Source organism: Haliotis cracherodii, unplaced genomic scaffold, assembly GCF_022045235.1.
Source record: "Haliotis cracherodii isolate W230 unplaced genomic scaffold, xgHalCrac1.p SCAF_8, whole genome shotgun sequence".
NCBI classification, from domain to species: domain Eukaryota; kingdom Metazoa; phylum Mollusca; class Gastropoda; order Lepetellida; family Haliotidae; genus Haliotis; species Haliotis cracherodii.
In genome coordinates, this window is record NW_027266341.1 from 33,771,055 (window position 1) to 33,789,658 (window position 18,604).

Genomic DNA, 18,604 nt, shown 5'->3' on the forward strand with positions numbered 1-18,604 from the left:
TTATTTTCAGTACATTGGTGCATCAACTAAAAATATCCCCTCCCCCGGTCTGGTCACTTACAATAGAATAATAATTATTTATAGTTAACCCTTTCATGTGTCATGCTTATGCCAAGTCACATTCACAATAACGACTAACAGTAAGTGGACAATGCATGGAAACCAGAAAGTGGTTTTAGGAATGTTTCTCGGACTAGAATATCGCATATATCCTAAAGACGACTGGGGCATACTCCGATCTGCTGGTCACAGTGCTATTCATCTGCGTGAAACATAGACTTCTCCGTAAATCACGTTTTCCGACAAGATATTCCACACAACAAAACTGACTGTTATCTGGTTATCGTCTGGTATTAGCAGGTTAGTTCGCATAGTAGACCGAGGATAGGTGGTTTTTCTAGTCTATGTCATCGAACATACCAAATTAGAGCTGACAACCACACCAAATCCTTACTGAATTAACGAGGCACGGGTACACCATTTAACGAGCTACCATGTTGTTGAAAACAACTTATATCCCTGAAAAGAAAACACGCCAAAATCAACACAAACTCGCTGACTGTGACAGTTTCCCGCGAAGGGAGCGCTCGGTTAAGCTTTAACATGCAAGTAGCAAAAGATTAAACAGCGATATATTTAGTTGAATCAGAAAACCGTCATAGGGTATACATATTAATTCATCTAAATTATCTCAAATTAACTTTGAAAATGGTCTCAAATGTTACAATTTGAAAAACATGTTAGCTGTTACAATGATCTCTCCCCATGCAGTGCCTCAAAAATAGGCTGTGTGAAGTCCAAATGCCAACGGAGATTACAGTCACATGATTTCAAAATGGCGGCGCCCATGAGATTACGAGTTTTATTATTTGATGTTGCTGTTTTGTTGTGTTTCTCTGCAAATGGGAGTGCAGGACCACTGCCTCTTGTAATCAATACATGGCCGTTCACGAACGCAACTTTGAAAGGTATATTCTTGATTTTTTTCTATGAATATGGATTCTGTTTTCTCGTTCTTTTGATATTATCATATGTTCAGGATATGACATACATTTGAAAATTGTGGTGTCCTAATCATAAAGATGAATAAACATGTTTGAATAGATTTGAATGAATTAAAGCATCGAGATCAGACGATGAGAATCTATTTAATAGAATCACTCAAAGAAACTGTCACTCTTCAAGTTCAACGATAATATCATGTCGGACTTTCATTTTTGTGGAAGCCTCGGTGGCTGAGTGGGTTAGATCGCTGACTTTGTGTGCTGGCGATTAGGTGCCTCACTCTGGCAGTGTGGGTTCGAATCCCGGACGGGACTCAACCCAAAAAAGTACGAGAATCTGTACTGTACTTCTCAGAAAGTGTTATCCCAAATATAACGTTTGTGACAATATCATGCTATAAGTATTATAAGTTATGAATATGCCGGGAATATGTCAACATACTGCAGTGGAAAACTAAGGCACTGTTACCTACTGTAACATCCAGTGGATTACAGTTCTGTGTCTGAGTTAGTGCATGTTGTTCATTTAGCTTGGAGTGAGATTCAGACAGGGAGCTATCTGGATGCCCTGGTTGCGGGATGCAGTGAATGCGAGAGCCAGCAGTGTGATGGAACTGTGGGATATGGAGGCAGTCCAGATGAAATAGGGGAGACAACTCTCGATGCCATGATCATGGATGGGTAAATACAAGATCAAGCTGTACATAGTATGGTGCAAGATATTTAGACAATATATGATCATATTTGTGTTCTCTATGAATAAAATAAAGATATATTCGTTAAACACTGTATCATTTGTTTTTGGACCATCATATAGATTTTGTAACATATTCACCGAGAATAACTGTCAAGGTTACTTATATATCGCTGTCTATAAGGCAAGTTTTTTGGACCTAGAATGAGTAATTGCTTTTGGGGCTTAGGGCAATAGGCTATTCACTAACTTATCTATATGTACATTAATATGTTATACATGCATGAGCATGCTTTATTGATGGGGAAAATCTTTTGGAATGTCAGTCATCCTTAGTCTCTTCCTGACTTATGGTATTCTGTTAATCGTGTTAGTCAGAAGAGTGAAAATGCTTTTTCCGCTTATTTGGTGTAATGAAACAACTGTTTTGGTTGACAGAGAGACCCATGATGTTGGATCAGTTGGAGATCTGAGACGTGTGAAGAATGCAATTGGCGTCGCCAGAGCTGTAATGGACTACACTCAACATACTCTTCTTGTGGGAGAATCAGGTAACCATGGTAACCATGTGACTCCAGTGTACCAACTGACACAATCTCATTAAAATCAGATCTTAGTTCTTGCTACCGCTAAACAAAGACCTGAGGACATCTGATCCCATTGTGGGTCACATCAGACCGACCTTGTGCGAACTTTGACTGACCAATGGAATGACCAGTCAGAAGGCAGCTTTCTTGTGCTTTACGGCTCTAATTTCAAATAGGCAACTACGCTTCGAAATATATTTTGACAAATTCTCGATTACAAATTTGAAACCTGAACAAAAGAATATTCTGGAATGGCAAATAGATGGTCTAGATTGTATGGATTCAGTCAGTAAACCCGTAACTTTCATTCGGAGTTAAAGTTTTCGAGGTTGCATGATTAGAAATCACATTCCAACTGTCGCTTTCATAATCTGGTAAGCGATGCTCTGATTGGTCGGATGAAAGGTCGTTCTGACATGACCCCTAATGGGATGTCCTCAGATCTTTGATGAATGGTAGCGAAAACAGAGATCTGATTTTAATGAGATTGCAATTGACACAAGGGACAAGGCGATTCTGTGGAAATTTTGACCAGTATCATGAAGATCATTTTCTTTTAAACAGCATTGTGTATAATATCCCATTTTCAGATGTCAATCATATAGATTTTAAAAAAATCAAATATACACTGATATTGTCCATGATATTTGGACGGTTTTGTATTTGTAGAGTTTGTAACACTCCTTCCTATTGATAAGGAGACTTTTTCGATTTTTGGTCCCTTAAATATATCTTATCACTCAATTTGTTTAAGCCAAAGATTTTGCTGTTGAGATGGGATTCAAAGAAGAGAGTTTAACGACTAACAGGTCAGCAGAGATACACAGTTCTTGGCTCCAAAACAAGTGTCAGCCTAACTATAGACAGGTGAGTGTCTTATCTCCATCAATCCTCGAGGGAGAACCCGGCCTGGGTAACTTACAATTACCCCATGCCTGATGAAATAGGTGTCTGAAAGGGGAAGTAATCTGCATTGTTCAAAATACATATTGACAACCGGGATCCTATTTCTATACCAGAATCACAGCTGTATGGATTGATGCTCATGATGTCAGTCACTTGATTGTCTGATCCAGACTCAATTATTTACAGACACCCATCATGTAGCTGGAATATTGCTGAGTGCAGTATTAAACAATAAACACACACACAGATATACCAGAATCACTGTTAGACATGAGGAAATCTTCAATAAAATACAGCAGTGAAATGAATCAGGGAGTATATTTGGGGGGCCATCTTTTTGATATTCAAGCCATATCATGGAACAGACAACAAGAATGAGCTTTGCTCTCCTAGCTTACACCCATACACAAGTTGAAAGTTTGGGTTGTTCTGATCTATGTAATGTATATGTTATCACTATACAGGCAGGTAGACTGTCCAGGGGGCAGGTGTGTAAGGTGCTGTGCAGAGTTGCGTTCCTTAGACATGCCAGGAACCTATGATCTCAGGTTCGTGTCACATATTTCTGTCCCATGTTTCTCTGTTTTTTCAAAGTGGTTAACCCCTTTGACCTGCTTCACTTCTAACTTTACCCCCAGATGAAGTTAGACTGACTTTATAAAGTTGAAATACTGTTCACAATGGCATTACACAAAACCAACCCTCTCACTAGTAGGCTTTCCGAATTCGTTTCTATGAGTCTATGACGTATATTTTACTGCTTGCTTACAGAATGTTTCCCCAGATCCAACAAAGAGCTGTGGCCCCTACAAGCCGAGCAGTAAGCTGTTCACACATCGAGATTTTGTTAAACCAATTCACAGATGGAACCATGATACAATTGGGATGGTGGTGGTTGATAAGGACGGGAAGACTGGGTCTGGCACCTCCACCAATGGACTGTCACATAAAGTACCAGGGTAAGCTTATATAGGTCATATGTCAATATCTTTAATGTGGATAATTTTATCCCCAATGTGGATTCCGGGTTAGAATTGGTCCCCAGCTACCTACGCTGGTTGTATCGGGAGATTTGGGGTTAGAATGTGTGCCCAACCTATGCTGGTCGTCCCATGGTGATTCTGGGTTAGGATTGGTCTCTGGCAACAGATGCTGGTCGTAAGAGGCGACTTAACGGTCAGCCTCAGTGACATAGCTGAGTGGACTGATGTTCACAATATCCATCACTAGATTGTCTGGTCCAGACTTGATTGTTTACAAGCCAACGTCATATAGCTGGAATATTACTGAGTGCAGCGTAAAACAACAAACACGCACATACAGACAGATACAGATATTTTTATCAAATGACATGTCCTTACAGTTTCTTCTTCTAATTTTCTTTGGATGGTCGGGTAGCCTAGTGGTTAAAGCGTTCCCTCGTCACACCAAAGACCTGGGTTTGAATCCCGACATGGGTACAATGTGTGAAGCCCATTTCTGGTGTCCCCCGCCGTGATATTGTTGGAATATGGCTAAAAGCGACGTAAAAACCATACTCACTCCATTTTCTTCTTGTTAAATCGGTGTCTACACGGCCATCAAGTAGCACTCGCATGAAGTGGAGATACAAGTTTTGTCAGAATCATTGTAGCGCCTTTAGTAATAACCATTTGATTTATTCAGTATCCCATTTTTAAATAAAGAGCTAGTTAACAATTGTGGCTTAATTTTGATTTGTTATGCTACCATAGTTTTTCAATGTTTCCTATCCAGTTACCATGAAGTTTATTGGACATGTGTCATTGTGTTAGACATTTCTAATCTCACACCTGTTTGCAGGCGAGTGGGTGACTCTCCTATAGTTGGTGCAGGATCGTATGCCAGCGGTGGAGTAGGGGGCGCTGCAGCCACGGGGGACGGAGACATCATGATGCGCTTCCTACCCAGGTAAGTATTTTGGTTCGTGTCATTGCTTCACTAGAACTGTGGTGGCATGTGGGCTGTGCACAGATCAAAAATCAGGTGAAGTTAAGCAACGTCAGTCTCAGAGAGTAGATGGATGGGTGACCACGTTCAGCAGCTTGACTCCTGAGAGATTCTAGGGCTTCGGTCCTGCCCCACACGGAAGCACATGTACCACATGTGGTGTCTCCCTAGGCAAGTGACTTTGTTCGAAATGTGCCTCTGTTCACCCAGCAGTGAGTGGGTACCCGGTAGGATGAAATGGTAATGTGACTTTTAACCTTCTAGCGCCTTAGAGGCAGCTAGGCTTGTAGACTCCCCATGGGATCTCACTGATCCATTCTTTGGGGTAATAATGTGAGCGCCATGAGCACACGAGCTGGTATGGAGTTTGGCGCCATACAAATGGACTCATTATTATTATTATTATTATTATTATTATTATTATTATTATTATTATTATCATTGAGAGCATGATACAATGATTGTTGCTGCATTTCAGTTTCAACGCTGTCATGATGATGGCTAATGGAGACACGCCCCAGAAGGCAGCTGAGAAAAGCATCATGCCAATCATCAAGGCCTACCCCAAGTTCGTGGGTGCTGTGATAGCGGCCAATACAAAGGGCACATATGGTGAGGAAAGGTGTTTACTGTGCAGATGTTTGAGAGCTGCAAGGCTGCATGAGAAATATGAGAAATATTGCTGTTCGTGAGATGTAATCTCAGTGCTCTTGGTTGCAGCATTCGCTGATTCCCTCTCACTGGAACCGGTTGTGTCTTGATTTGGTGGTTAAAAATAGCAGCTACAGTAAACTACGTTCATGACGAACATGGTTGTAACAAACAGACGGATATAACAAACTTATTTTTGGTCCCAACCATTTGCTGTATATATGCTTACAATGAACTACGGTTATAACAAACTAAAATTTGTGGTCCTTTAAGTTCGTTATAACCGTAGTTTACTGTACATCACAAAGAAGTGCAAGTATTCATGGCAGATGCAGGACTGTCGTGTCTGCAAACTGATTGAGAATGTTTGATTGACAGCTCTGATGTTATTGTTAATACAGAATCTACCCCATTTTCCAATTCTCCTCTTAAAGAAATGAACCATAGGTGATTGTGGCACTTATATATAAAAAAAAGTGATCACTTTGCTTACAGAATGTTAATCCAATTTCCAATGTAGCCATTACAGCAGACATACAAAGTCTAATCGAGGTCAATGCACTCACGGATGCCTAGGATTTGTCTCTATCAAATGTCTTGAATGAGGTGCGTGCTTGTTCTTGAATCCTGGAACCAGTGTTAGAAGCAGGCAGAAAAGACAGCAATTTCCGACAAGTATCCTGTCCATACTAGCAGAGTAGAGAAGTCGCAAGTCAGATCATAGACATCTTCCCGAGGCAAGAGAGTTAACTGACTGTAAAAGTCCAGTTTCCACCCTTGCCAAACTAGGCTGGTATTATGGAGTTACATTTTGGCTGGACTAAAGAGTCTATGCATAGTCCAATCAAAATCGCGCACCGAAATCGAAATCCGGTTCGTAAACTGTCATGCAGATTTCGGTCGATTGCAGGATTTGCAAAGCATGTGCACCGCCAACTCGTTGTCAGCAGGTATTTTCCAAATCTTTTCATGATTTTAATCAAGGTGCTCACGTGATTTGATGCATTTCGCGATGTAAGACCCGTTTTATCACAACATAGATCTTGATTATCGATCAGATCGTCCTGACTGGGCGCCACCATTTTGTGTGAAGCAAACGCAAGCGATACGAGAGGTGGAATCTGATTGGTCCATAGGAGAGGCTTAGAGGGGACATAACTGGTAATAGCCACTGGTGGCGCTACGATCGAGCCCAGTAATTCCAGCCTAGTTCGGCAAGGGTGGAAACTGGACTTTTAAAGTCAGTTAACTCTCTTGCCTCGGGAAGATGGATCATAGAAGGCCTTGAATCCCCTTTGTCTCACTCTTATAAGTGAATTTTGTTTATAACGAACACGCTTAGAACGATCTGATGCATATAATGAACTGGTTTTTTGTCCCGGCCATTTTCTGTATGTATGTTGTACATATGCTTGTAATGAACTAAATTAGTGGTTCCTTTAAGTTTGTTATAACCATAGTTTACTGTATATAGGTACAGTCAGGCTTCTGGAAACTTCTCAAACAGTGTACTCATAGCCTTTCCCAGTGTCAATGCACAAAGGGGGATAACTCTCAAGAACCCTTGTTGTTGCATACCATCACTAAAAGAGATCTAGAAACAATGGGACTTGATATGTAGTGAATGTTTCAGTTAGCTGCCACTTTCTATCATCAGACATTATCTTACAATATATACTTCCACATTACATATTTGTTCTGTTTCAGGAGCTGCGTGCCATGGGTTAGGGTCCCCCTTCAAGTTCTCTGTGAGAAGTCCTGACACACCCACTGTCACTGTTATAGAGCAGCCATGTATATAACTCTAGGTCATGTAGTTTATTTGTATGATTTGTGACACAGTTGATTGTTTGTTTGTTTGTTGTTTAATGCCACACTCAGCAATATTCCAGCTATATGGCGGCGGTCTGGAAATAATCAAGTCTGGATCAGACAATCTAGTGATTGACATCATGTGCAGCGATCCAGGCAGTTTGGATAGGATGACATGCATCAACCAAGTCAGCGACCCTAACCACTCGGTTCTGTTAGTTGCCTATTACGACAAGCATGAGTTGCTGTATGGATTTCTGACATTGGAGGGAACGTGGGACATATAGTATATTTAAGTTTGGTCTTAGTACAAGGAATGGGTCGATAACTGGATTGTCTGGTCCAGACTCGATTATTTACAGATTGCTGTGATATGGCTGGAATATTGCTATAAAGAAAGGGTCAATCACTAGATTGTCTGGTCCACACTTGATCATTTACAGACCGTTGTCATATAGCTGGAATATTGCTGACTGCAGTGTTAAACAACAGACAAACAAAACAAGGAATGGGATAGTGCCTAATGTGTTTTGATTCACAAGGTGCCATGAATTTATGATGTTACCTGTTAAAATGCAAACATAAATGTCTTTAATTTGAATATTAGAATGATATTATGTATTTGAATATAAGATGAAATTATAGATTTTTGTAACAAGCAGTGGTTTGTTTGAATACATCTTTATCAACATACATCGACAGGGGCGATGGGGTAGCCCTAGTGGTTAAAGCATTCACTCGTCAGGCCGTAGACCTGGGTTCGATTCCTGACATGGGTACAATGTGTAAAGCCCATTTCTGGTGTCCCTGCCGTGATATAGCTGGAGTATCGCTAAAAGCGGCATTAAACCATACTCACTCACTCACTCACTAGCAATTTACACCGACAAGGACTGATAATATTGTCCTTGGGCGGTCGGGTAGCCTAGTGGTTAAAGCGTTCAATCGTCACGCTGAAGACCTGGGTTCAATTCCCGACATGGGTACAATGTGTGAAGCCCATTTCTGGTGTCCCCCGCCGTGATATTGCTGGAATATTGCTATAAGCGGCGTTAAATCAAACTCACTCACTCACTCACTCACTCACTCACTCACTCATATTGTCCTGAAATTTGAATATGCACATTTTCCTGTGTTTCATGCCTTCAAGTATCTACACCCCCTTCGTCCAGAATCAACAGCATGTCTTTCAAGGAGTAACTGATCTTTGTTCCTTGATTTCATTTGACCATATGAATAATCAAACCTTCCACTCCACCCTGTTGTATACATGCTTATCCATCAGTTTTGTATGAAAAAAAACAGTAGTCACATTTTCAACCACACCAAAACAAATTTATATTTTTTATTATGTTTCTTGGCAATTCAAACATGTGGTATTTGTTTTCTAAGATAATATTGATAGAAAATCCTATGTTAGGGTCATCATCTCTTTTCATACACATCCAAATTAGTATACATTTTATGCATCTGTGATAAATTAAGACCCCACCCCTAAAGTATGATGTTTCGTGCCCTGTCTGTATTATTTTCAACCTCTGGGTGGTGCATATTTATTTTCTGTCTGGGTAGTCCTGTTGGCACCCGGGTCATACTCAGGACCCACCTGACCCGAGTACCCGAGCTACCCGTCCCAGCCCCACCAGAAACATTATACTTTAGGATGGGGTGGGAGTGAAACATTACATTCCAAAACCACAAGGCTGACCAACATAACCTTACCGTGATGAATGAGTGAGTGTGTTTAGCATGTTTAAGGACCGGTATGTCACAGTGTGTCAGCAAGTAGGGGAAGAGAGGTTCAGTCACGTGATACAAGTTGTCCATGTTTACCAATCAAATGAAATCCATAAGTATGTGTTTGATGCTGGACAAGCCAAGGTTCATATTCAGGGCAAATCTGGGATTTGAACCAGGACCAAAGATTCCTGGCAGCCATGATAACTGTGTGGCAGCTTATACCACTGGGAAACGTGTGGCACCTTATACCACTGGGCCACCCATAGCCAATGATTGTGTGGATAGTTTTATGTGATAATTATATTGTACATCTTCCGGTGGCATGAGTGTTATCTGTCTATAAAAGTCCACTTTCCTCCCTTGCAGAACTAGGCTGGAATTTCCAGGCTCAATTTTAGCGCCACCAGTGGCTATTACGAGTTATGTCCCTTCAATGTCCCTCCTCTTGACCAATCAGATTCCACCTCTCATATCACTTGCTTCAAACAAAGTGGTGGTGCCCAGTCAAGATGATCTGATCGATAATCAAGATCTATATTGTAATAACGGGTCTAACCCAACGAAGTGCATCAAATCACTTCAGCAGGTTGATGATAAACATGAAACTATTTGCAAAATATCTGTCAACGCCCTGTTGACAGTACACATGCTCTGCAAACCCTGCAGTCAACCAACATCTGCACGCTAAAATCCACCTTACGAACCGGATGTCTTGTTCATTACACGATTTTGATTGGACTATTCATAGACCGGTTAATCCCCGCCTAATGTGGCAAGGGTGGAAACTGGACTCTTAGTTAACACTAGGGCTGGGACGGGTAACTCGGGTACTCGGGTCGGGTGGGTCCTGATTAGGACACGGGTACCCATAGGACTACCCGGACCCGTGGTTAGTCATGTGATATATTGTCTAATGATAAAAACTCACTGTAGCTCAGTGGTTAGACTACAAGTCGCTAATGTTCGCAATTCTTTTCTAACGATACACACATTCCTTTTGACTTGCATATGTTTGAGTAAAGATAACGCTTCAGTCAACTTCCGTGTACGCATGATCTGATCTTTTGATACATGTACCTGAATAGTTTTGGCCAGGGCTGCGGTAAAACACTTCCCAATCAGACATTTTGTTCCCAACTCTCGAGACCTGCAGTGGGTAGGGTCGGGTAATAGGGGGTCGGATACCCGGGTAGTAGATTTGGACTCGTCCCAGCCCTAGTTAACACCCTTGCCTGGGGAAGACTAGGACTGAGATGCAGATCATCATGCTAGGTCTGCTGAGTTAGCCTGGCCTGTAAACTGGAATCTTGTTGAAATGTCAGTTTAGGACTGTACCATATACAGATGTTAAAGTTAGCAAAATATCAAATATGTTGATTTTGCAAAACGAAATTGGTTATTTTTTAACTATTTTATGAGATTATTTTGAAATTGTGAAAAGTTGTATCATTTAAGTTTTCAGTATGATTGACAGGCTCTCATTTCTTTTAATTGATTTAGCTGTTGTCTTACTGGATACAGGGGCGGTCGGGTAGCCTAGTGGTTAAAGCGTTCGCTCGTCACGCCGAAGACCCGGGTTCGATCCTCGACATTGGTACAAATACTACAATGTGTGAAGCCTATTTCTGGTGTTCCTGGAATATTGCTTAAAGCGGCGTAAAACCATACTCTCACTCTTTCTGTATACGTCTTACAAACGGGCATTGAAACATTCCACTCATTCGTCACCACTCGCCCCTTTCCGTTACCAGCTATTCGGCTTGTCCCGGAATAACACGAACTGGTCACGAATGACATTTCACTGTCACAAACCAATAGAAACGTTCATAAAAGAATCATGCCTGTGACGTCAGTTCTCGTGCTGTTCAACACCTTCTGCATCTCATCGCAGCATCTGTGCAGTTTCCTGGTCCAGTACCCGGGTGTCACACAAACATACTTTATGAGATGGTACTTGTTGTTACCCTGCCTAGCGCTCGTCATGAAGGGAATGCGACAAGGAATAGTTTGCTCGGAGTCTACTGTGTCTGAGTGGGGTACTTGTTGTTACCCTGCCTAGCGCTCGTCATGAAGGGAATGCGACAAGGAATAGTTTGCTCGGAGTCTACTGTGTCTGAGTGGGGTACTTGTTGTTACCCTGCCTAGCGCTCGTCATGAAGGGAATGCGACAAGGAATAGTTTGCTCGGAGTCTACTGTGTCTGAGTGGGGTACTTGTTGTTACCCTGCCTAGCGCTCGTCATGAAGGGAATGCGACAAGGAATAGTTTGCTCGGAGTCTACTGTGTCTGAGTGGGGTACTTGTTGTTACCCTGCCTAGCGCTCGTCATGAAGGGAATGCGACAAGGAATAGTCGGCTCGGAGTCAGTATACTGTGTCTGAGTGGGGTACACATGTCGAACTGCGGCATGGTATCTCAGTGGGCTAGCACTATGAAACCGGCATTACTCCAGGCTTGTGCGAGCAGCCACATCCTCGCACGCATGCACGTCGCTTTTTGTACGGGAAATAATCTTGAATGTCAAACGCCAATTCAACTCACCTCATTTTCTGAACCTGAATCAAGTTCCGAATACACTGCCAATTTCTGCCAGTTTGTTTTACATAAAAACATACATTTATCATAAATGTCGTGTAATAAGTAGTTCGGCCCGTTCCACAAAGCGATCTTAGCGTTAGGATGATCGTAACGCCTATACCATAACACTTACTTACAATAGAGGTAGCGCTAACATCTCTTTGTGGGACGGGGTCCAGATCATCCTGAAATTTTCATCGACCTAGAAGTGAGTTTATATTTTAGCTTTAACTTGTTTATGACAAGGGCATGGAGTGGGAGACGTCAGGCACGATCAGGCACAATCCAGGGATTAACATCATGAGCATCGATCCACGTAATTGGGATCGATGACATGCTTCAACCAAGTGAGCGAGCCTGACCACCCGATCCCGTTAGTCGCCTCTTACGACAAGCATAGTACATGGGTTTTATATGAGACACATAAGAGAAAGGTACAGTTTGGTTTAAAAGAAGGTGAGGTGAGGTGAGGTGAAATGGGGTTTAACGTCGCGTCCAAGATTATTGCACTTATAAAGCGACGTGCATGCACGTGTATGTGTGTGTGTGTGTGTGTGGCTGCTTGTACTAGTCCGGACTGATGCCGATTTTTAGTGCTAGCACACTGAGATACCATGCCGTAGTTTAACATGAATACCCCACTCAGACACAGTATACTGACTCCGAGCCAACCAGTCCTTGTTTTAGCCCCTTAATGCCGAGCGCCAGACAGGGTAACAACAAGTACCATCTTTTAACATCTTTTGGAATGACACGGCTGGGTTGGAACCCCAGACCTTCCGCTCTCCGGGCGGACGCTCTACCATTAGACCACGGAGGTAGTCTAATAATCACGGTCCCTTTAAAGGAAGGGAGAGTGAGAGGAAAACATCCATTGGCTGAAAACACTGGTAAGGATTCAAGCTGTCGGAGTACAATGACCCACCATCAGCTTAGTCACCCAACATGACCAACCAATCCCCATTCTCTTCCACTGCGACATAGGCTACTGGTGAATTACCAGCATGGAATGTCACGATGTCTGGAACTTGTTAGACTTCGACGGAACAAATTCTATTGCAGAAGAGATGAGGTGAAAGTGGTTTAACGTTGAAGATTATTGCACTTACAGAACGACGTGCATGCACGTGTGTATGTGGCTGCTTGTACTACTCCTATAAAACTCCGGTTTTATAGTGCATGCTAGCATACTGAGATACCATGCCGCAGTTGTCACATTTAACACTGAGACACAGTACAGTAAGTCCGACCCGACCAGTCCTTGTTATATCCCTTAATGCCGAGCGCCAGGCAGGGAGACAATAAGTACCATTTGATTTTTGGTTTGTTGTTTAACGCCGTACTCGGCAATATTCCAGCGTTCGCTCGTCACGCCGAAGACCCGGGTTCGAATCCCGACATCGGTACAATGTGTGAAGCCCATTTCTGGTGGCCCCCGCCGTGATATTGCTGGAATATTTCTAAAAGCGGCGTAAAACCACACTCACTCACTCACTTGAGAAATGGAAACTCGGTTACTCGTTCAGATTCCATACAATTGGCTAATGTGTATAATCAGCGAGGCCGAATATCATCCCATGCTAACTATTGAATTGCGTGATGAAAATCAAATATATTCCAGATATGATATTTGAATAATATTTAAAACAAACAGGGCTGTCATTGAAATAGGCGGTTGAAACAAGCTAAGCATATTCACAAACCTTTGGGTAAATCTGAAGTGGATGCCTAAATAATTAAATCTCCTACTTCTTCTCAAATCTGTAATAATGACTGCTCCCTCTGGACTTTGCCTTGCATTAAATCACGGCAACCTGAAAGCTGTTTCCCAAGCTGGATTAAAAACGGTTGATTTGACAGTTACAAATTTCTTTAAGATACTTTAGCATCTTAATCTGACAATGAAACTGTCCAAATGGTGTTGAGAGATGGCAGTTCTCAGAACCGGTTAACAGAAAGGTTCGTTTCTGCTGCACCAAGACGAGATAATTTTGATGCGTCTTTTCAGCATATAAAGATATATTCCATTTGTTCTCATACCGCCTGGAACAAATGGATACACGGATCACACTGTACCTGATGTCCCGCTTAGTTACATATTCCGGTCTGTCTTTCCAGCATGTATGTCCGAGTCAACCTGGGTGGATGAGTGAGTGAGTTTTGTTTGACGCCGATTTAAACAGTATTTCAGTAATATCACGGCATGTCAGATTCTTGTCCTCAAGATGATGCAGATGTCAGACATTTACCACTTTGGTGAAAGCCATGAGCACGAGTATGGTGCTGACACACCCAGAACAATAAAAAATGGCGAAACGGGATTCGAAACTACGCCTAAAGGAACGAAACTTATTCGTTACCACTCGCCTCTCTCCGTAACATGCAAGAAGACTCGTCCCCCTATCGATGAATGTAATGTGCGAAAATGCGACAAATCAATCAGAATGCGCGTATGACTTAATGTACTTTGGTCAAAGAATCCCTCAGGAATAATTTCTGATTGTGTATATGTCTTGCATCTAAAAATATATCCAAAATACATATATGTTCAATCATACTGTATAAATACCGTAAGTCCCCATGTGTTTAAATAGCATCTGGAAAACTTATGATATATGGGGAAAAGAAACGCGAATCAAGACGCGAGAGAGAGAGAGAGAGAGAGAGAGAGAGAGAGAGAGAGAGAGAGAGAGACGTATTTCGTAAGACGATCGTTATGATGCTAAGATTACATGTATGTACTTTGACTGTATCTGGTACTGTGAATGGTTGTGAATCTGGATAGTGAATGGTTTTACGCCGCTTTTAGCAATATTCCAGCAATATCACGGCGGGAGACACCAGAAATGGGCTTCACACATTGTACCCATGTCGGGTATAGAACCCGGGTCTTCGGCGTGACGAGCGAACGCTTTAACTACTAAGCTACCCGACCGCCCCTCCGTTTGCGCTTAGACCGAACCCAGGCGCAAAAATGGCCGCGAGCGGGGCACGAGTCGCTATTCGGCTTGTCCCGGAATAACCCGAGTTGATGACAAATGGGACGAAACTCACGTTACGGAAAGGGGCGAGTGGTGACGAATGAGTGAATTGCGTAGGCTCGTTGTTAAAGCGTTCGCTCGCCACGTCGAAAGCCCCACTTTAGTGTAATATGTGACCCCCATTTCTGGTGCCCCAAGCCGTGATATTGCTGGAATATTGTCAAAAGCCACGTAAAACGGTCTTCCTCGGTATGGAGTAACCCGTAGAATTCATCTTCAGCAACCTACGCCTTGTCGTAAGAGACGACTAACGGGTTCGCGTGGTCAGGCTCACTGACTTGGTTGATGCATGTCATCGTAGCACAATTGCGTAGATCAATGAACAGGTTAATCACTGGATTGTCTGGTCCAGACTCGATTATTATACAGACCACTTTCATGTAACTGGAACACTGCTGAGCGGCGTTAAACGACAGAAAACACACAAAAGTCGGGTAGGGGTTGCATGAATGACACGGAGGTGTTGCTCTGATGGGTTTAACGCTGAAGGTAACATGGGAGCTAACTGGGTACTGTCTCACCATACAGTATACAGTGGCGTCAGAGAGTTAATGGTGTGTTGATCATCCTATAAATGTTCCTCCTCATCAGCAACATGAGACCTTGATGCAGGTGGATGGCATTGTGCGAGATAGTAACGCTCCAGGGGTCCGCCATTTAACTATCAAGGGGGCCTGGGACAGGATATTTTTTCGGTCACTTCTTCCAGTTGTTGGTTTCGGGTAGCCTAGTGTTTAAAGAGTTCGCTCGTCACGCCGAAGACCCGGGTTCGTTTCCCGACATGGGCACAATATGTGAAGCCCATTTCTGGTGTCCCCCGCAGTGATATTCCTGGAATATTGCTAAAAGCGGCGTAAAGCCATACTCACTCACTCCAAAGTAGGAGTTGTCTAACTACGATACAGTCCTAAGACTAACAGCCCCGTGAAGATCCGGGGTCTTCAGTAGCCCATGCTTGCCGTAAGCGGCGACTAACGGGATCGGGTGGTCAGGCTGCCTGACCGGGTTAGAATTCATCTTCAGCAACCTATGCCTTGTCGTAAGAGACGACTAATGGGTTCGCGTGGTTGGGGTCACTGACTTGGTTGATGCATGTAGTCGTATCGCAATTGCGTGGATCGATGCTCATGATGTCAATCGCTGGATTGTCTGGCCCAGACTCGATTATTTACAGACCGCCGTCACATAGCTGGAATATTGCGACGTTAAACAACAAACAAACAAACAAACAGAAACACAGCAGCCATGTGTATTGCTTCTAACACACAACGATGAGATGTTAACCAGTGTGCCAAGGCTGACAAGCTCTCACTCTACCATTTCTATTTATTGCATGTTATAAGACATGAAAGTTCAAAATAGCCCGAAGTACATCAAACCGAGATGCACAATCATCATTAAATTTGCATTATTGATTTCAAAGTATATATATCAACAATCGAAAGTTTAATTTCCTTTGCACATATCAGAATACGTATGCATAGGAATATATACGTATATATATGTGTGTTTATATAGTAGTTATGGTCAACTTAGGTCAACCGTATGACGTAAATCAGTTAACATATGCTTACATTGGTCAGCCGTGGTTAACTTTGGTTTTATCTTTGTCAACACGGGTTCACCTGGATCGTCCAGCGTTTTGAACGCAAGCAGTGACATGTTCAGTTGTAGGGTTACACACAAGGGAGGCAACTCTGTTCTTAACTCCATCCAGCGGCCATCGTTACCAGGGTAACTAGAAACACATCACGAGCGATGATATTCCTTTGACACAGATCAGCTTTCTGTCTTGATAAAGTAATGCGTGTCAAAAGCCAAGAAAAACAACAACTTAAATTTTGTCTTCGAGTTTTGCGTTATGTCAGAGACCATATCGGTGTATGTTCTCTGGTTACGTCTCAGTGTCCCGAGAACTAAAGATAATCTAGATCGACCATCTGGTTCCCATAACGATGTTGGTCTAGACGTAATTAGTGCCTTCAGCGAAATGAAGACATTGTCTCTGTCTAATAAGGGTAATCATAGATGTTGCTGCTATTATTGTTAGCTTGATCCAGATAATAAAACGCGAGGTAGCAGACGAGTACACTGTAGTTTCAATGGCTTTATAATCTTGGGGTAATTCACCGTATTTCATGACACAATGATGGCTTTCCGAAAGACGATATACAACATCATTTCAGAAGTGCTAGCCGAACAGATTTTATAGCCGTGTTTGGCAAATGTATAATTCAGAATGATGGGCGATACTTTTAACTCACATACCGTACTGTCGTGAACAGGTCGACCCATTAATCCATACAGCCTGATCGACCGGATAAACGAGGGTCAACGTTGAAGATTACAGGGTAATAAATCTTTAAACATGTATTAAACGCAAGATATGAGATTGTAAACTGCTTCAGTGAAGCCTAAAAAACGATACCACGCGTTCAGACGACTTCAGCTGGTCCACAAACCACGTTTAACAGAACTCGCCCACGTTCATACTTAAAGGAAGGAGCAATTGGGTTTTCTAGTGGTTGAAGAGTGAGCTTGAGTGATCTGGGAGAACTCCCCACAAGGGGGCAGTGTGTAAACGGCCATTTCTTATGGTTTCCCTTCGTGGTTATATGGATTGACTATTGCTAATCGTGGCGTAAAACCCAACTCACTCACCAACTCAACTGACCCATGAAGACCCGGGGTAGAATAAGTCTTCAGCAACCCATTCTTGCCGAAAAAGGTATATACTTGTCGTAAGAGGCGACTAACGGGATCGGGTGGTCTGGCTCGCTGACTTGGTGGATGCATGTCATCGTATTCCAATTGCGTGGATCGATGTTCATGATGTCAATCACTGGATTATCTGGTCCAGACTCGATTATTTACAGATCGCCGGGTTAAAGTCGTGTTCAAGATATTGCACTTCTATAGAGACTGGCAAGCTCGCGCGCGCGTGTGTGTGAGTGTTGGTGTTTTATAGTAACAGACCACCCAGATGCCATGCCGCAGTTTAACATGGATACACCGCTTAGTATAGTGACTTTGAGCTGAGGAGGTCCTTGTTTTGTCCCCTAAATGCCGAGAAGAGGCAGAGTAACAACAAGAACCATCTTTAAACGTCTTGGTATGACGCGGCACATGAATCGAACTACCGACATTCCGCTCTCTGGGCAGACGCTCTATCTACCACGGATGGAGTCCGACTCGGAGAAACCTATCGCGGCTTTTGGTATGTTGAAAATGGGATTTGTTATCTGATTGTGAAGGAGGAAGAGTCGAAACATTCCGATCGAGTTGTACGATAATGAAATCCGGATATCTTTGATCACGGCGTGAAGTGTTCATGATAACCTTTCAACCCCACAGCTCATTCTCTAATTCACCCTCTATCTACACACGTGTATTGACACAGTGGCTAAACATCGCGATAGTATAGTGAGTGAGTATATTTTACCCCGTTTTTAGCAATATTCCAGAAATATCAGCGGGGAACATCAAAAATTGGATTCACAAATTGAGTGAGTGGGTATGGTTTTACGCCGCTTTTAGCAATATTTCAGCAATATCACGGCGGGGGACACCAGAAATGGGCTTCACACATTGTACCCATGTCGGGAATCGAACCCGGTCCAATCGGC

The 18,604-nt window shown here is 42.7% G+C and overlaps 2 protein-coding genes across 3 annotated transcripts in view; one reads left to right on the plus strand and one right to left on the minus strand.

Moving 5' to 3' along the window:
- LOC139450010 (DNA repair protein RAD50-like) overlaps positions 1-575 on the minus strand; it is a 57,422-nt gene extending 56,847 nt beyond the window's left edge. Inside the window, exon 1 of one of the 2 annotated variants that reach the window (XM_071231625.1) lies at positions 479-575. The gene's annotated coding sequence lies outside the window, so the exon portion shown is untranslated. Of the gene's footprint in view, positions 1-454 lie in introns of both variants that reach the window. The other variant, XM_071231624.1, reaches the window with a different exon arrangement.
- A 228-nt stretch (positions 576-803) lies between these two features.
- Positions 804-7,692, plus strand: LOC139449900 (N(4)-(Beta-N-acetylglucosaminyl)-L-asparaginase-like). Its single transcript, XM_071231489.1, has 8 exons — positions 804-968; positions 1,535-1,685; positions 2,137-2,249; positions 3,040-3,152; positions 3,963-4,150; positions 5,013-5,120; positions 5,638-5,771; positions 7,518-7,692. The coding sequence occupies exons 1-8, from the start codon at positions 836-838 to the stop codon at positions 7,610-7,612; spliced, it is 1,035 nt and encodes a 344-aa protein (XP_071087590.1). The 5' UTR covers positions 804-835; the 3' UTR covers positions 7,613-7,692.
- Positions 7,693-18,604: the final 10,912 nt, after the last annotated feature.

What these genes read in the sequence shown, in the direction of transcription:
- LOC139449900 (XM_071231489.1), top strand. Translation starts at nt 836, where the DNA reads ATGGCGGCGCCCATGAGATTACGAGTTTTATTATTTGATGTTGCTGTT. An exon ending in CACGAACGCAACTTTGAAAG is followed by an intron (nt 969 to 1,534) that starts GTATATTCTTGA and finishes TTGTTCATTTAG; the next exon opens with CTTGGAGTGAGATTCAGACA. An exon ending in GATGCCATGATCATGGATGG is followed by an intron (nt 1,686 to 2,136) that starts GTAAATACAAGA and finishes TTTGGTTGACAG; the next exon opens with AGAGACCCATGATGTTGGAT.